Source organism: Melanaphis sacchari, unplaced genomic scaffold (genome assembly GCF_002803265.2).
Source record: "Melanaphis sacchari strain LSU unplaced genomic scaffold, SCAv2.0 Contig4_pilon_pilon, whole genome shotgun sequence".
Taxonomy (NCBI): Eukaryota; Metazoa; Arthropoda; class Insecta; order Hemiptera; family Aphididae; genus Melanaphis; species Melanaphis sacchari.
The window spans coordinates 7,518,607-7,538,998 of record NW_020271335.1 but is presented as its reverse complement, the minus strand read 5'-3'; the positions used below and the strand labels follow the sequence as shown (position 1 = coordinate 7,538,998).

The 20,392-nt window shown below is 29.2% G+C and overlaps 1 protein-coding gene across 3 annotated transcripts in view; it reads left to right on the top strand.

Annotated features, from left to right (window-relative positions):
* Positions 1–20,392, top strand: part of LOC112598719 (protein TANC2) — a 189,061-nt gene that overhangs the window by 64,224 nt on the left and 104,445 nt on the right. For all 3 annotated transcript variants that reach the window (XM_025345286.1, XM_025345284.1, XM_025345285.1), the window contains exon 3: positions 6,547–6,760. In XM_025345286.1, coding sequence (XP_025201071.1) covers positions 6,547–6,760 — 214 coding nt within the window. The remainder of the gene's footprint in view (positions 1–6,546; positions 6,761–20,392) is intronic.

Below are 20,392 nucleotides of genomic sequence, written 5' to 3'. Positions count from 1 at the left end.
CGATAAACAAAAATATTACAACATAATTTTTATTATTTTTATTTATTTAACTTTGGAGTACTATTAATTATTACTATAGAATAAAAAGCCATTTTTTGGTATAAAACACTCCATATCAAGCCTAATAAGGCACGTGGCTGTTGTGTCTATACAATAATCTAAGACAAACAGACATAATAAAGTCGCGATGCTATTATAAGACGTGCACCAACTCGTATAGTTTATTATATTATGTGAATCTGTACTCTTGATATTAGTAATGGAATTTTTTTCAATTATTTTCCATTCACTAGGTACGAATATATAGGCAGAAAATATGTTTTGGACTTGATCAGTTCGACCATACAACTTCGATATTTCACGTTGAAATGACATTATCAACGGATAATCACAGTCATAAGAATGTCGTTAATAAATTAAAATGTGCGTCTATACAGTTGGATGATTACACCGAACTTGACCCATGTATGTAGGACATTTAAATTGCATACGGAATTAGTTATGTTCCTACGTCAATTAAAATATTTCGACATTTGTTATATCACTTATATTATTATATCTCCGTGTCAAAATACACGCGATTAAAAAAGGAAGTTGGACATAGAACGCATGTATAGTGTTTTGTGAATGTCTCGTCTCGCTTGGATAATTAAAATGCAATATAAATTAAAACCTCACTAACCAGTGATGGGTATCAAAACAAACGACCTCGGCTAATTTTGTGCTCGCCCTTGTTATTTTTATTTTTTAAGCACTTAATACTTTTTTAAATTATTTCTTTATGATAACTTATACGTCGTTTACCGTTTAACCATAAATGACATTTATAGTAGTATAATATATATACTTAATTATAATGTAGTGTATAATAATACGAGTGTATGGTTTAAAATACATTCAAAGTTGGCATTTTGGTTTTGGAAAAATATTTCCAACAAAATAATACTTATAGTTGAAATGAAATTTTAAGGAAGAGAAATTATTTTAAGAAAATCTTTAACAGAACAACAACCATTAACGCACGCTTAATGAATGTGTTTTGCCTTTTTTTTTTTTGCTCGTTAAATAAATAAACTCGAATCGTAAGTAGGTAGGTACTTATAATTTAAAACTGCTTAAGTATACACTAATTATCAATTGAAAGTGTTTTAATAGATTCCTAATCGACTTTCACGCGTTAAATCTATAACGTAAGTATATTGATTTATGTTCAAGGACAATTACTGAATTACCACAAACACTTGTTAGACACAATATAATTAAAAATAATGACATAAATTCCATTAATAATACAACTTGTAATGCCAAGAAGATTGGTTACTTTTATTTCATTAGAAGATAAACCACATAAATTATCAGTATATTTATTGTTTATGGTTAATACTTATAGACTATAGTTAATACTTATAGTATTTATTAGTTATTACTTATTAATATTAATTAATAATCTACTTACATTTATTTATCAACTCATTCCAAATTTGTTTCTTTTTAGTTTCAAAATGTTAACTTGCAATATATGTTTAATACTTTTAAAATTTCATTTATAATAATATATTTAAACCTATTTATTTATTCACTATACCAATTTATGTTTTTAAGTTTAAATCATTTTTATATCATTTTGTTCTACTTTGATTTATTTCTTTTTATTATACTTAAGTAATTTTAAAGCAACTTATTGTACACGTAGTAGTTCAGTAGTTTTTATAATTGTTTTTTAGTAAGATAAATTTTTGTTTTTAATACGATTCGCAGATTAATATAATAAAATATACAAACACGATATTAATATTTTTATAATTTTTAAATGGAGTTGTTTTCCTTTGTATGCTTTTATATAAAAAGGTGCAGTAGAACATAAACTCTCTAAAACATCGATACATGATATTTCTTACACATTGAACGATAAAAAATAACTACCATCTCTAAAGTAATCCACTCAAAATTATAATAGAAACTAGGACAATATACGTTATGATAAATAATAATAATAAAATGTACAATATCGTATAACAATGTACCTATCGTGTTTAATAATAATAAACGTTTTACGCTTATGATGTAGCGCTATTTGGTTTACTGACTATGTAAGTGCACATAAAACGAACGAGAATATAATAAGTTTATGATACATAAAAATAATGTATAGATGAAATATACGTGTATTTTGATTTCAAAACATGGTGGCGTCGATGATGGTAGTATAAAATTAACTTCCGCAACCAGTAATGCATAGTTTTGTTTTATAAATATACCATATCATCATTGTCATTGTTATACTTAATGTGGAGACTTGATTTTATCCGATTTTTAATAAACGACCGCATTTTAATTTGTCAAATTCGTCGTCGCGACGTTATTAATATTCGAAAATGGATTTTCGGTCTAAAATATCTCGTTGCGTCCACGAGGTTAACCCCTCGCGGGGTATCATACTGCTGTAGTAGACAGGACGTTAATCATAATAAAATGTATAATAATAATAATAATACCACGATAACCGATCGAATGACCCGCTGCACTGGTTTTATATGGTTTCGGCGCAGTGCAGTAGGTATTGGAATACCGGAGATGAAAACCGCAAGAAACAATACCTGTGCCAGACATGTTCGTTGAAAACGAAACCGACACGGTAAGATAAAAATAAAAAAATTGTACAAAACAAAATGAGAAAGAAAATATATTACGCATTAATATAATAATAATATTATATTGTCGCTGGTCAATCTGTGTTTTCCCAACTATTATGCATTGGAGACAAAAAACTATTTCGTCGCTATAAGTTCTAGAAGTCGATATTCCTCAAACAATTATTTTTATCAGCTATATAAAACGTTTTCTGAGGTTTTCTGAGTAACAAATTTTACCGAAAATAAATTTTCATTGAAAATTCGCGAGATCGACCTTGGTATAATGCATAATTGTTCGTACTTAACTATATTTAAGGCGCGCCTGTGCGTTGTTTGATCAACAAACGAACTTGGACGATTCAACCGCAATGATGTTTTTATTTTTCACATCGAACATCAAATAACAATATACATTATTATGTGATTCTAACGTCAAAACTAATATAGCGAATCTCACGAGACGCAATTCCGTTGATCGTACAAACAAAAATATGAATTTTTCGAACCACCTCAAGCAGTGTACGTACATAATATTGACAGCTATATCACGATAATGTGTGCACGCGGGCGACTATTGGGATTAAAATGTTTGGATCGCGATACGATATTTCACACGAGTTGGCGAAGTTGCGACACCGTTGTCGAATCCGTCTCGTCCCGTACCGAGAAACGTGTGCGTCCATACACGGTACGCCTTACGTCAGCGTCGCAGAGCCGCCGGATGCTGCGTAATGATGACGACAGTGACGACGACAAAATCTCGAACTCGCGAAAAAAAAACGGAACTAGAAGAAAAAAAATTAACAGCTCTTATAACGCTATGAAACGCCTGCACGGCGCGCCGTTTCCTGAAAGTCTGGATTCCAGCCGGTTGTGTGTTTTATTCACTCGGCTGCGCGAGCTGTACGACGGCGTTCAGATTTGTTAATAATAATTATCACGGGTGCTTGTACGTAACAACGGTGTACACGCAATTATTTTAACGCTAAGACAGTATATAAGGGTACGCCGCCGACGACTCGACAAAATAGGAATAACTGTTACGCAGACGCGCGACGGCGATCCTCTGCGCGGTGCATATCGTATTATCACTATTAGTATACCTACGTATTATACATATTATGTCATAATTAATACTTATATTTAATACGGTAGTGCCGTACAACTAAGTACGTAATGTTATGTAATTAAACTCGGTGATATGAATTATTGCCCGCAGCATCCGGCGAAGGCGCGTGTCATAATCCCGAGTTCCGGTATTATAATATTATATTTATTATTTACGCGATTGATAACGATTGACACACATCCCGATCTACAAACCAATGCGGCGGGGCCGTAATTATTATTATTATATTATTATTATTATTATTATTATTATTATAAAAACTATAAAAAGTTTGATCACTGTCATTTCTATATAATATATTAACATATTGATCTCTCCACCGGCTCGAAATAGACCGCAATGGCGTTCAGCGGATCATAATATTACGCCCTTTACACCCGTTTCTGTTGTTCTCATATTATCTAGGATATTAGAATTCGGATTTGTGAAAATATTAATTACCTATTGAAAAAATATAATTTACACCGTAGCTTTTCTGTATTGTATTAAAGCAATAAAAAATAAAAATTAGAAATCGTATTTATATATAATATAGTCAATACATTGACAAAAGCGTTCACAGTTTCGAATATCAAAGCAATTTTGTTGTATGTATTACTAAAACTGTACCATTTCAAAGTCAATGATTTTAATTATTTATTGTGATGACTCGCCGTCAACGAATTCAATCTTGAAAAATATATTCACTCATGATTAATCAAAGGTATAAGAATTCAACTGATGAAACTTCAGTAGCAAAAACGAAATATAAAAAACAACAAATTTATACTATGTGCAAACTATTATGAGAATTAAATTGTTAATCGTATACTGAATAGTTGAATTAACTAAATTAAAATTTCGTTATACTGTTATGAACTGTTATTTTAGTTTAATATTAAACTTCATTTTAATAAATTCACAGTAAAATGTTTAAAATATATTATTTTCTTTTGTTAAAACAAGAATATTTACCTATTTGACTATTTGTTGGTTAAAATTAAATTAATAAAATTATTTTATGCTAAAAAAATCGTTAAAATAAATTATAATTATATCAAAATAGTGTACAATTTATTGACTTATTATTGTTATTAAAAAAAAAAAAAAAATTAATATAAATACGGCGTAGACGTGTCATTACAATATGTTATCATTTAAATGAAGAGACGCGAATAATTGATTTATGTGCAAAAAAAAGCTTAAAGTCATGAGTAAATTATTTTGAAATTTTTAAAACAAAAGGTACAATTACCATATTAATTTTATAAGCGTCTTGGTCCGAAAAATTTTCCATTTTGAGCTCTACATTATATTATCAAAAATATACATTTGTATACTCTATAGCTATAATTCACAATTCTAACCTACAACTAAAGTACATAGATGGCAATTCTTTCTCATAGTTGTGTTATATCAATGGTTCCCAACCAGGAGAAATTTAAATACTGCATGAGGAGGGGGATATAGAGACGATGAAATATTTGTGAGTATAGTTTTTCCACACTTTTGAAAATAAAAAGCAAACAAATAAATCAGTTGGATGTGGAAAATATAAACGATGCATATTGTCAAAAATATCTCAACGGATTAAGGACTTGGTTGAAAAAAAAATAATCTAAATTTCTCATTAAATTTATTATACTTATAATATATTTTAAGAAAATAGTATTTATGAAATTGATGTATTCAAAAATATAAAAATAATGTTATTAGTTATCAAGTTGACTCATATTTTACTTTTAAAATTATGAAAAAAGAAAATAAGTTATTATTTTTATAATATATAGTTTAATACAAGTAAAACAAAAAAAAAGTCTTCTAAATTCTAATTTAAAGGGAGGGGCGTGAGATTTTTAAAAATTTACAAGGGAGGCGTAGAATAATAAAAATATGAGAACCACTGTGTTATATAAATAACAAAATTACCCGAATATTTAAGTGATAATTAAAACTCGTTCCTTAATTTGTAAAAAGATTTTAAAATATACTCTTAAAGGAGTCAAAACATGCAATAATAGAAGCAAGTTAAAAATGTACGCCAACAGAGCATTCGTGCCTTAAAATATAAATGAATTATATTCATCCCACCCTATAGAGTAACGCCGATATTCAAATTTGCAAACTTTGCACACTAAGACGTTAACGCTCAAATAACGCCAACAATACTGTGCCTAAATATATTAAGAATATAATATGTATTTATTTATATATTATATTGTATTGTATAAGGTAACGATTTATATTTATATATATAGTGAAAGTATGAAATTATACATTTAAAACAAACATTAAAAAAAGGCTTATTTGCTAATCCCCAACATGAACGCATTATCCTTTTAACTAGTTTCCTTCAACAAGAAGTATATTGCGTTTAGTAGAACCAACTTTATGCTGGTATTAGCTTTATACTATCAGAATGAACTCACCTATTACATAACTTAAAATTTAAGATATTATCTGTATTAAATGTATACGTTGACTTTCTAACAATGTTCCAATAATTTTGAAGCAAGATAGGGACCTTTGTTAAACATTAGTTTTTAAATTTTGATTCATAATCAAAACTTGCATAAAATATTGAAATATCGTAAGAAATCCAACGCGCAAACATAGATAATATGAATTATTAACTTAAAGTTTAATAACGGGTAAACGCACTTTAACACTTATAATAACAACACGACATTAGCTCTACTGAACGAAAATTTACGATGTTGTAGGTGGTTCGCTGATAAACAAAACAAATAATGCGCTTAACATATTATTAAAATATAAGATGATAATCGTTCCGTTGTTTTTCAGCTTTTATCAGACAATACCACCGCGATGGACGTCGATGGCGCCAACGATGACGATTACGTGTTGACGCCGCTACAACCTGAAGCCGGAGATCCGGAACCAGATATCGGAAACAATGATGGCAATGACGGCAGTGACGAGGTAGCTGACGACACGGAAACGGCAGCTGATGACTACGTCCAATCGCTGGTCACAATCGAATCCAACTGGGCGAACGGTAAGTGTAATTCAAAACTCAAACCCATAAGATCACATATTTCCAGGCGTACAGGAATACATCAGGCAGATTTCAGGATTATAATTATCAGTATTTTCAGTATAAACTTATCACCATATGTCTTCTTTAATAAATATGAAGTTGTTTCATCCATCGGTCAATGAAAAGATAGAGGCTATAAATCTTGAAAATTACAAAAAATTTCTCGGCTGATCGTTGAAGTAAAATCATCAAGGCATTTTTTTAATCTAATTACTAAAATATAAAACGAAAAACACCATGTCATATCTGTCGATAAAATACGATTGAGCATCATAGTCTTTTTGGAACAAAATATTCATCGATTGAACATACTGTCTTTTTTTGTTCTCTGTTCCAACATTGTTAAATCCAACCATCGATATTATTTTGAATATTAGTAAATAAGTTAAAGTCTGTGTTAAGGGTGTTATCCATATTTCGTATCTACATAGTAATAAACTATATAGTTTGCCATTTCATGGTTTAATATAATATAATTTTACCATGCATCATATATTGTAAAATGTAATATAAATATTAGTTATTACTATAATAACGTATTACATTTTTTAATGTTTTATAAATAACTAATAATTTAATAGATTAAAATTTCAATACCTTTTTACCTTACCTTAACTTTATTTAAAACTTGCATCGTATATTTTTCTCATTACCTCCGCAAACAAACAAATATTAAGTTTTGTTATTATTTTCTTGAAAAAATTAATAAAAAAGATTAAATTAGAAACTTTTATCTTAAATGTAAGTTGTAACCAAGTTACAGACTATACATTGAAATTATATTAAACTTATAATCAGTGACCAACAACTTTCGAGTGTTATTAATTATTATATACCCAGTTATAATTTAATTGATTTACATACTTTATTGATATATCAATACATTTTTCATAAACTGACAAGGTTTGACTAATAATTTTTGACTTGTCCTTATTAGCTCATTGAATAAAGTCATATCTCACATAATATCATGCTCAATATAATTAGAATTCGGTATTAACGATGAGTTATTTATGAAATTTCAAGTATCTATGCTTTATCAATCGACTAGAAAAGTCTGTTTTTAGTTTTATAGATGACCAACTAAATTATAGCAAAAAATTATTTTTAAAAGATTAAATTCGAGAATAAGTCTTTTCTGTAGTGGCCAGCATTGAGTTTTTTCCGAATAGACATCCTTTCAATCTTAAACCCGCCACTACGCATGTCTCTTAAATTAATTTTACCCAAGTATTTTTCCGCCCCACCGTGGAATCTCCACCCTTGCCACAGCACAATGTTCAATGGCCAACGAGATCTTTCAAATAATATCGTTTGACGAAACTTGTGGGGACTTTGATTACGTTAGTTCATATGCTATTTTCGCAACTTTAGTGGTATAATAGTATTACGTCTCACGCAAATCCCGTATTTTCAGAATTATCGATTTAGTAGTTACCTATATATATATATATATCTGATACTTGATGTAGTATTAAGTATCGCTAGTTCAACTTGAGTATATAATATAAAACGTGCAGGTATATACGCACATATTTTACTATTTTTTTCAAAACATGATCGAGTTAAATGGAGAAAATCATATTTATCCTCATACGTCAGCACACGTTAGATTTTATGTGCAGTATATATGAAATACGATGAAAAATTATTACGTTTTTTTGTTCACTGTTAGTTTGTCGCGTTCGGATCTCTCTTGTACGGGGCCGTATAAGTACAATAATAGCGTAGACACGTAAGTATATATTTTTATACCTAACCTAACCAAACCCAACCTCCGCGTATTACAGTATGTACATGCATACACGCAGTGGCTTTTATAAATCAAATTATTTTATAATATTTCCGTCTGCAATGTTGACGAAAGCGCCTTAAAAGCACACGAATTTTCTTTTGTTGTATTTTTACATTGCTACATGCTTCTAGCTAAACCGCAAAACATTATTTATTTTTCTTCTTTTATTCTTTTGCGTCTATCTACATATAATACAGAGTTATGTAAAATATTAATAATCACTACTTATTGTTTCACACACTTCTCTTCAGCCACATGCAGAACTGCAGTCATAAATACAAAATAATAATATCCGATTTAAATATCGCTCGACTTCAAAATACCTAAACACGTATTAATGTTTATGTTCACATGATTTTTGTAATTTTTGATCGAATTTTATGTGATAATATGTGAAATCACGGTGTATTATTACAATACATCTTCTGTTCATATAAAATGCACCATTACAAATGATGTACCACTGTAATTTTCTTGACAATGTGACACGCGTTCAATTTGATAATATCCGATTATCGCCACTATTTTGAAAATGGTTATTATTAGTTCGACAAGTTAAACGCACAATCATCGTTATTCTAATAAAACGCAATATTTTAAATTCAAAAAATAATTCATTAAACTGAACTTATTACTTAATTATCTTTAAACCGATAAGATTTATAGTAAAATTATTAAAATATTATTACGATATCATTTGAGTTTTTAATACGAATATCGAAGGTTAAAATGAATTATCCACCGATTAAACATTATATTGTGATATACCTAGTACAGTTGTACGTATATGTTTCATTAGCCTGTTATGAACATTTTAATGATATTAAATATCCAATATAGAGAATCAAATGGCTTATTATTAATTTAATATCGTTTGTAAACAATGTGAAAGAAAATTCATAGTTCATATTTTTCATTAATCCGGCATCATTTAGAATAGGTATCTTTGTATATTCTATGAATACATATATGATATAAGTGTATATTTTTACCTAGGTTCTGTGTTCAATAAATTCTTCGACATCAATTATTTTTATTTACAGAATCAATACACAAAAATAATGTCGTGCAATATTTTTAATTTTATTTATTCTTTCAGTTAAATTTTAAGTGCAATTAGCTTTTAAATTAATTTATAATATATCTATATATTACACTTGAAACAAATTATTGTAATAAATTAAACAAAAAATATATTATAGACTGTTTATTAAAACCTAACAAAAAAAAAATCTTAAAAAAGCGTTTAAAACAAATAAAACGTTTGTTTTATATTATTTAAAAAAAAACTGTTTTTTCAAACCCAGATTATACTGCACTAGTTAAATATTTAAAGCGTTTTCTATAATATGTATGGGTGTAAATCGAGAAATATTAATATTGTAATAATTATACGCTTAATATGTGTAGTGAGTATATTAATTGTTGTTACTGTTTTTTACGAAACTCAACGTTTAAAACTTATAAAATTTTCATAAATATTGTATTGTATGATATTACACTTAATTAATGTACATATAAATATTTGGTAAACGAAAAAACAACGAAATTATTGCGTAAAAAATGTAATTGATAAAATTTAAATAAACTTAATGGGTAAGACAGTCGTGGGTAAATATGAATTTTAAAACTCTATATATACTACATATACATGTCATTGTAAACTATACCTACATAAGGATATTGGAAAGACAAATTTGGAAATATTTTGGGTGTCGTATAGAACATTTTACTTTGATTGCACGAAATACAGTTTTTGAGACGGTACTAAAATTTACACTCGATCGGGCTAGCTAGGAAATACAGGTCAACAAAGTATATACTTTTCACATAACATATCTAAATAAACAATCCGATAACTTTATTGAATAAGGATAAATGCATTACGTTTGAAAAAAAAATATGTCCATCAACCTACGTCATTCAAAAATGGTAAATACTACAAAAGTAAAAAAACATATGTACATATAAACGTGCTGTATGTATTTGTATGAGTTTACTAAAAGAACTTTTATAAGTGCTATACATATTATATATTATATGACCGAGTTATAGACGCAAATTAGTTATCGACTTCCTGTTCACTTTTTTTTTATTGTACTATATTTATTTATTTCTCTATTACTAATAAACCAATTATACACACCGTATATATAACCGTAATATTCAATTAATATTAATATTATTTGATTAAGTACAATTTTTTACTTGTAAATTGATATTTAGATATATTGATTGCAATTATAACGATAATACATTCTTTTATCCGTAGATAGTATAAATAGTAAAAAAAATTAAAAACTAATAAAGAACATTTATAAACGCATTTAATTATCCATAATACTTGTATATAAAACATGACATTTTTTTTAACAGTTGTTATTCTTTTACCAATAATTACTCATTATATCGAACAGTATCCAATAACTTTTTTTATAAAATATTAACTATACACAATACAAATACTTTATGGTAATCTTGATTTTTTTTTTTTCATGCTTACATATTTTTCGATTAATCAATCTATCAACTTTTGATTCACCAACCATAATTTCAAATATTGTAAATCATAAATAATAACACTTTTCTGAAAAATATTGGTGTAAGTACAAAATCTTGTCGGATATCGAACTTTTATAGTTTTTTAAGCATTAAAACTTTAGATTAGCTCGTACGTTGAACATTTTGCTTAGACCTCGAGTACTCTTGAAGCTTTTAGTATACTATATTTTAGATCATATTTTATAATATGGAAAACTTGTTCAGAACTCCTTTTTTCGGACATGCGTATCTATGACAATACATAATAAACGAATTATCGAATTCGAATAATGGCTAAATTTTTATTATTTATGTAATATTACATTTACAGTAATGTACCCGCGATATCTCGAATCGTTAGCGCAGCCATCGCCCGTTGACAGAAACTGCGCAGACGTCATTCTATATAGGTATTTGCGACAAATATTTCAAACGCTGTTACTTTTAGATGCCGCATGGAGCATATTCTATCGCCCGCTTTTCTGGTGTAAACAAATATAGCTTTCAAACATATTATTATAATATTATTATACTTATAACACACGCACACACGCTGTCTCCAGATCTTATAGCGACTGCCGGTAGTGAATAACGACTGGTCGTTAGTGCTGTCTTATTATGTTATATAGGTGAAGGCGTTACACGACGGTTATACAGACTGCAAGCTCTTAATGAAAAATCTCCACTAATACCGTGTACGTCTTGCATACATATAACTATAATGCATATTATATATATATATATATATATATATATATATATAATGACATACCCTGCACTGAGTTCCAAACTGACGTTTTATAGATCTTTACATTACTACTATAATGCGTGCGCCAGACAAGACTACTGTCTATTACGACTGTTTGTGAGCAAGTGATCGATACATTTATATTTTTGGATCCTCAGTGGTTAGTAGGTCCCGGCGACGATTACAACGGTGATTACCCGTCCGTGAAGTTTAATTTTGTACATGTACATTACAGTGATATAGAGTCGGTAACACGTGCCTAACTATATAATAGGTAAATGAGATCGGACAACAGGCAGAGAGAATTCAAATTACTTATCTCTCCCCTAAATGAGGAAAAAAAACTTCTCGTGTATCATTGTTTTACTGCAGTTGTCGTATCACGGGAACGCCTTATTATTACTTACGAGTTATTAATATTATAAATCGCATTCTGTTTTAGCCCACTTTTGGACCATCTCAAAGCACATTGATTTAATTGTTAACTGTAACAGAAACATTATTATTCTGTTATTATTTGAGTTCATATAGAGTATGGTTTTAATGCCACTCAGAGTACTTTGCGTGTTACTGACTCCAAGTAAATATCATCGTAAGAAATTTTTGTTCTTAGATAACTCAAAATTATTCATACATATTTCAAGATTTGGTTTTCTATAATGTTTTCAGAAATATAGTTTTTTAAGAAGTTAATGAGCTAGTTCTTAACCTCTGTAGACTGTGATTGTAAGAAGATGACTTACACTTAACCACTTTGGTCAATATGTATGTTATTAAAATTAAAAAAAATTAATATTAAAATTAAAAAAAATGTTTATTTTGTATTAATATGGTATAGACTATAAATATATGCCTGTGAATTATTATATTGTAATAAACCACTGATAGTTTCTATATTATACCATCGCGTACTAATAACTCGACGTCGAATTAGTCATTTGGACACTACACCATGAGTTGTGAGAATACACGTTGCGTATTATAGCCGTAGTCCATTTTCCTAATTCTTTTATTTTAATCCTTGTAACACGATATTGGTGGGATATCGTTTTCTATGTATATTTTTATTTTTTATTTTTTATTTTTTTAAATATTTTATTGTGTAAAATAATTCCCGATAGAGGTGGAATATTATTTGATCATTATTTTTTTTAAGATATAAATACACCAATACACATATATTTAAAAATTAAATTCATCATTCATTCCAATCTTCTACTACATATTGATAATATCTAGGTACAATTTTAATGACGATAAATTGTGATTTTATTACTTTTTATTTTCAAAGCAAGATTCTTATTATTTTAAGGGTAGCTTTTATGTTTCATAATCTGCCGATTTGGTGTGCACTATGGTAATTTCGACCCATGAGTAGTTACAACGTAAATTCGTGACAACAAAGGAAACTAACACGAGTATATTGTTATGATGTCGTGATGGCTCTACTGCAGTTTCAAAGAATTTCTTTTTTTATGCACCTAATACATACTATACGTTATAGTTATCACATTTAGGTCCGATAAAATATGACAAATTTCTAGATTATAATGTTGTATTTATTACTACACAAATTGTTTAAATTTTTTTTGACACAACTAGTGTAACACAAAAATATCTATCATACACAACTCACGTATACTGAAAAAACAGAGAGACGCAATTCCGTGTTTGAAACTAAACTCGTTTGCAGACCTATGTTTTGTAATTATAGTAAAAAATAATGTATTCACAGGAATGAAAATGCATTGTTTGACATTTAGTTTTCAATTGGACAGCGGTGGTGGGTAATATTATTATAATTCAACCTCACACGCGGACGGAAACATAAAAATTACGTCGCACGTTAAAAAACAAACAGCGGGACAACAAATTCTTTGTATATTATTATATCTATGGGTTGTACATATATATATATATATATATTATTATTCCACATTCGGCGTGTGAACGAACCATTTCTGCGGCACGTTTTCTACGATTACACCTCGGCGAGTACTGCTGCTGTGATGATTATACGACTTCTCACCTACCCATGTTAGAGTAAAAAAAAAAAACCTTATAATTAAAGCTTCTATGTTTGTGTGTGTAAATGTGTTCCGATACTGACAATCGTATACGCGTATAAAATAGGATTATGTTCTTCGTTTGTATACGTATTCGAATGCTTTCTCACGCGCCCAACGAACATCTCTATGGGATGACTGAATATAGGTCAAATCGTGATCAATTACGTGACTGACATCAGCTGCATACTTACTTATAATGTATAGGTATATTAAAGGTATACCTTAGCGCGGCTGTGGTCGGATGCTCGTTACGACGATGTCTTGTCAATAAAATTTGGAAGATTATAAATCAACAACACTACCATCATTACGTATTATTGTCTAGTTATTATTGCTGGACCCCACGCTGTAATATTATATATTATTCCCGATTATATACAACCTAGGTCAAAATTAAATCAGTGTATTTTTACTCTCAATACATAGAGTAGAATTTTAAAAAAACTTGTTTTACTTTGATAACGGTTTTTAGCTAGATTTGCGTTTCCATTTTGAACCACAAACGCGTTAAACGCTTAAAATAATTCGACTGAATAATGTTTCAAATATTTGGCTATGAGATTTTGTAAAGCCCAAAAATTATATAATATTGTAAATTTTAAGCGTAAACGTTAATAGTTTGTTACGATGCATCACGTGTAATGCACGGCGTACGATATGTTTTCCAAATTATCTCAAAGCTATTCAGTCGTTGCAATCTTCGTGTGAATTGAAAGGAACAATAGTAGTATATCTTGAAATAAATATTGTTTGCTGTTTCTCGAAGTTGGTATTATCCAATAAGCAAGGTCTTATATCCAAATTAAACAGAACAATATTAATTTTTATTTTAAAAAATTTAAATTATTATAATAACATATAATTTTGTATAATACATACATTTTACGATATTTAGTTAAATGTTATAGTTAAATAATTATTTTTTATGGGAATAATTGTTCTGTCAGTTAGTACATATTATTTCCTAAATATTTATCGTTATGAACAATAAAAAAATTTTAACTTAATCTAAGCATTACATTATGTTTCGTTTCATCCATCATTCTGTAATATTTACTATCTTCTATAAGTTATATTTTATGAAATAAAATAATATCTCAAGGTATATCCTATAATAGGCGTGCCCAACCTTTTTCAACTTACGGGTCATATTCAAAATTTATATTTATATTGCAGGACGTATACAGTATACACTTCACGGTTTTTTTTTTTTTTTGTTCATTTCGATCAAATATACAATAGATATTTCTATATTCTATAATTCTATATTATATCTATTGTACATTTTATCTGATATAATATTATCTTTATCACTTATCGAATTTATGACTCTAATCGCGTGTGTTTAAACTTTAAAGTACTAAAAATGTCCACGTTATAGTTGCTAAAACACAGATTTAATACATTTTTAAAAGATCCTTCCTGATAATTTCCAAAAATAAAAGAATAATTATCAATACGTATACTTAAATTATTCGGTTCTACTTATATTTTGCGAACAAACGTTTTCATGTATAGGTTATGCATAACCTATGCAAAATGTTCAGAAAGATCTTGTTTGACTGATGAACACATACACATCTTATTAAGAATTATTACGTTTTACTCCAATTATTAAAAATTGGTTAAAGAAAAACAAGCCCAAATTTCACACTAATTTTTTTCTAATAATATTCTAAAACCCAATACATTTTTTTAATGTTAAAATTAAAAAGCTTATTAAAATAAAAAATTTTATACATTATAATTTTTATTTTTTTTTTTTTTTTTTATTTTTACACTCATAAAAATTTTTAATTTTTATAAAATGATCACGGGCTGATTGGAACACTACCGCGGGTTGGTCACGCCTGTCCTATATTATGTAGTATACAATTTTGGAGCCTTACCTAACTTATTTAATTTTCAAATTACATTTTTTCTTAACTATTTAACACGTATATTAACCAACTTAAAAACGTACTATAAGCATCTAAATATCTGTTTAACTTGTTTTACTCCAGTACATGGACAATCGAATACCTAATGCCAGAGACCTGAAAAAAAGTAATTCGCATGCAAAGTTCTGTCTATATATAATAGTACTTTGCAACGGATCCATGATATATTTAGTGTTGTCTGTAGTTGTCGGCATAACGTGTAATGACTATAATTAACACGCGCGCACACTTAACCCAAACTTCCGGGTTTGCTTTAAACAATATTATTTATTAACTATTACGCGAGCGCGCCAAAAATTAGAATGATCAAGGGAGCTCTCGAGTGGATTAAACGTCTAGCAAATCCCATTTGGCATGATGCGAACACGTCCGTTTCGCAAACTCTCGGGAGACCTCGACAATTCTATTTCTCAACTACCCCCGTTGGTGTCGTATATTGTTTTTAAGTCGTAACGGTTGGCCAAAGACGTCCTGTAGATCTCTCAACCCTCTCTCCTCCCTATGGAGTCCTCCACCGCGTTGAATAGAGTGATTGAGTCGCTTCGTAATGGGACGTAGAATTTAATGACTTCTATAACCGTTCAAAATGTATAAATATCGACGAGTATTGAATAAACGATTTTTTGGTAAAGCGCTTCAATTTTAGACGAACGAAAGAATGAAATGGCAAGAAGGGTATCCCGCAAAGAGTATATCAAAAATCATATAACCCGTTAGTTTTCAAACGCGTATTGATAAAAGGACAAAAAATAATTATATAAATCAATATTTTTTGAAAACTATTTCGGTCTTAAATTTAAAAAAAAATTCACTATGATGGAAAAATAAAATTGTGAAAAAAATTGAATTATTCTTTATAATTCCGCGGAATTAGTTGTAGATAGGTGCAATAAACTCTCGAAAATAAATTGTCTAAGAAAATACGGCGAATACCTACTAGGGCCCGTTTGTTTCTCTGGGCGTGCATTATATTATATATTATTAGACGTATGTACATCCAACGACATCGTTTCGAACCTTTTAGTCATCGATTGGCGTGCAATGCGCTGAAACAAGTACGATAATAAATGATCATAATAATAATATACAATAATACGCGCACGCGATTACTGCGATTAATTAAATAAAACCGTCGTCGTCTCTATGTATACATACGTAGGTACGCGTACAATATAATGTATTATATTATAAAAATGCTAATCCTGCCGGAGGAGTCGCGATCGGAGTATTGGCGTTTCTTTTTTTGTATATTCACATTTCATCGTGTACGCACAATAATATATTATATTACACCGTAGGTATATAAGTATTACACTATTGCGATATGTACTCGTATAAATATTTTTCAAACGAGCTGGAAACGTTCCAAGAGGAGTCGCAGTGCCGCGCGTTACAACAACAATAAACCTATACACCGATACGCATACTACGTAAATACACAGAGTGTATTATTGTGGAACGCGCGCAGGGTATATATTATTTTATATACGTTTGCCGTGGTCTTTAATTGGATAAATTGTATATAATACGTATAATATATGAGCTAATAGAATTAATCGTCCGGCGTTATCTGCAACGGAGAACATTTTTTTCGGAACCGTTTGTGCACGCTGGTTTATCTCTCTCCCACACCCCTCAACATAACTCCATACCCCTTCGGTGGTGTCCCCGAGTGCAAGTACGGGTATTCGCAAAGTTTTTATACTCCGGCGTTAATGCTCAATGGAAAACGAATCTCTCGGCGAGTTGAACGACTTTTCAACGGTTTATATACATTGCGCCAAATATCATTTGTCCGCGTAGATTTACCTAAAAATATATACGTAATATACTTGTAAGGTTTATACCGTGCCTCCGTAGAAACAACCTATGCTCAATGGTTGTGAAGTGAGAGGGTGCCATCGGCCCGTCATATAATGTTTGAGCATATGCATTATTATTATTAAATTACATAAATGTCATTGTACCCGTACCAAAAACGCCAACCCGCCGATGAACCGTGACCGAAAGCTTGTGTTTCATCTCCGTAAAACTGTTTTTTTTTCCAATTTTTTTGGCTCATTGAATATCCTTCGTTTAATCATTAGATACAACGGAAAACCGGTATACACGTGTCAAATTTCGATTTTTTTTTTTTTCGATAAACATAAATCAAACATAAACATTTTCAATAACCTCGACGTTTTCAATTTTTATAATTTAAAATCTATAGTAAGTACATGATATATAGTATACCAATACGATGTTGTATGTTATTGTAGAATAATTGCAGGTAGAACTCTAAAATGTTTTGCAGGCTTAGTTTACCCCCCCCCCCCCCCCCCCACAAAACGTTATCCAAGCCCAACCAACGACTCCTTAAAAAACGACTAAAAATAGTTAAATATTTTCTTTATAGAATATTCTTAACAAATTTCTTAGTAAATGTAATAAATATCTATCACTAAAATATACAAGTAATAGTTTCTCAATTTTCACAAACTACTTGCGCTCGCAGCAAATGCCTATTATTATTTACTTTCTTCCTCCCTTCCACAAATAAAAGTACCCGATTTCTGCCTATAAATATAACTAGATTAATTATATATCGTACATCCCACGCAATTATATATACACATCGCAACATCATATACAACGATCGATGGAGCATTAACTTTATTCGAACTTTAACAACAGCCACATAAATTGTGGTCGGTTGTTATGACCACAGGTTATATGATCATATTATACTGGTAAATATGATATTATATAAATACTTTTTACACACAGCTCAGGGTTATGATATTGTATACAGGTTTTAGAAGTTACTCTAATTATATATTCAATGTCTAGTTGAAAAAAATACAATTTTAAAATATGTCAATAAATTTCTATGTAAATTTAAGTACAATAAATTTTGATTTACTCGCACAGTGATCACAAGTATTGGTCAAAAAATTTGAAAATTTAATACAAGGTCTCTCATAAGTTTTTCTTGCAGCAGTTAGAAATAATCGCAAATATATAGTTACAATTTTCTCAGCATAAATTATAATTTTACAGTAGCGTTTTTGCATTAATTACTATAATAATACATAAAATATAAGCCAACAGAATAACTTAGCAAAAATATACATAATATAAATGTTTCAATCTATACAAATCACTTTTTATTTGAAATTAAACAATCATACGAAAATTTAAAATTTATATTGAGTTTTATCAATGCAGAGCATCAACATTATACCTGTTTATGTAGCTTATATGTAGGTACATAAACTATATGGTAGAGCCAACAACAGCAATTGTTCGCCACTAAACGTAACTCAACATAAACCTGATGAATTTCTTAGTACAAGACCGAAATTATCTTTGTCTAGGTTTGACCGCAAGTTTATAGTTACCGCAGCATCTGTGATTACATCATCCGTATTCCGTATTCTACAAGTCCTCACAAACTAAAGAACCACAACATTGAATTCGGTCAGGTTTTCCGAGTCCGTTGAAACAATCGTGGCGGGCAGCGCTTTGATTTTGGTTTCAGGTGTCACCACCATAACACTGTTGGCATGAAAAAGTAGAGTTTTGTCAATTGTATAATACGAAATGTATAACATTAAATTACGTATAAATGGTTCGTTATGTAGATAGAAATATAACGATCATTCAACAATATTGTGAGGAAACAGACAAATAATGGTATTTTAACATTAATTATACATTTGAATTCAATTATACAAATAAATAAAACTTTACCAAATAATCAAATATGGGAATTATACATGATAATTTCACCAAGCGTACTCGCCCTCATTTATTTTTCTTTAATATTGAATATATTCAAATTATTTGGAATTTATAAAATATATACTTAAAACAACATTTTAAATTATTTAAATTTTTATACTATTTAAAAAACCGTTCTATGGTAACACGAACTTCTTTTTTTAAATAAGTATCAACTTTTTTTACTATAAATTATTATGTACTTATATACGTATTAATAAATAGTATAAAAATCTAAATATATTAAAATAGAATTTTTACACAAGTATACTTAAAAATGTCATCAATCAGAATTTTAATAAATTTATTGTTTAAGTGGGGGAGGGGGTGGATGCAAACATTCCTGGTGAAAATTCCTCTATACATATATTATGTATTTTAATAATTCAATATCATGAAGGTATGTTTTTTTGTTTATTCTCGAAATGTGCTCGAATGCAAAACCTGCACGCACGTCGTATTACACTCGTTGTTCTTTATGCATCACAAATACATTTTTTTACCCAAATTTAATATAAATTTGAATTCACAATAATATTTCGAATGCACCTCAATAATGATTTAATGCGCTCCCGTGTGTAAGATTTCTTCACCAGTACATCACAACTACACTACACCGATATTATATATTATATAATTACCAATACCGCGAATCCCCTTTACATGATATAAATTTTTTCTTACCTTACATATTATTATACCAAAGAATAATAATTATTATAATAATAATTT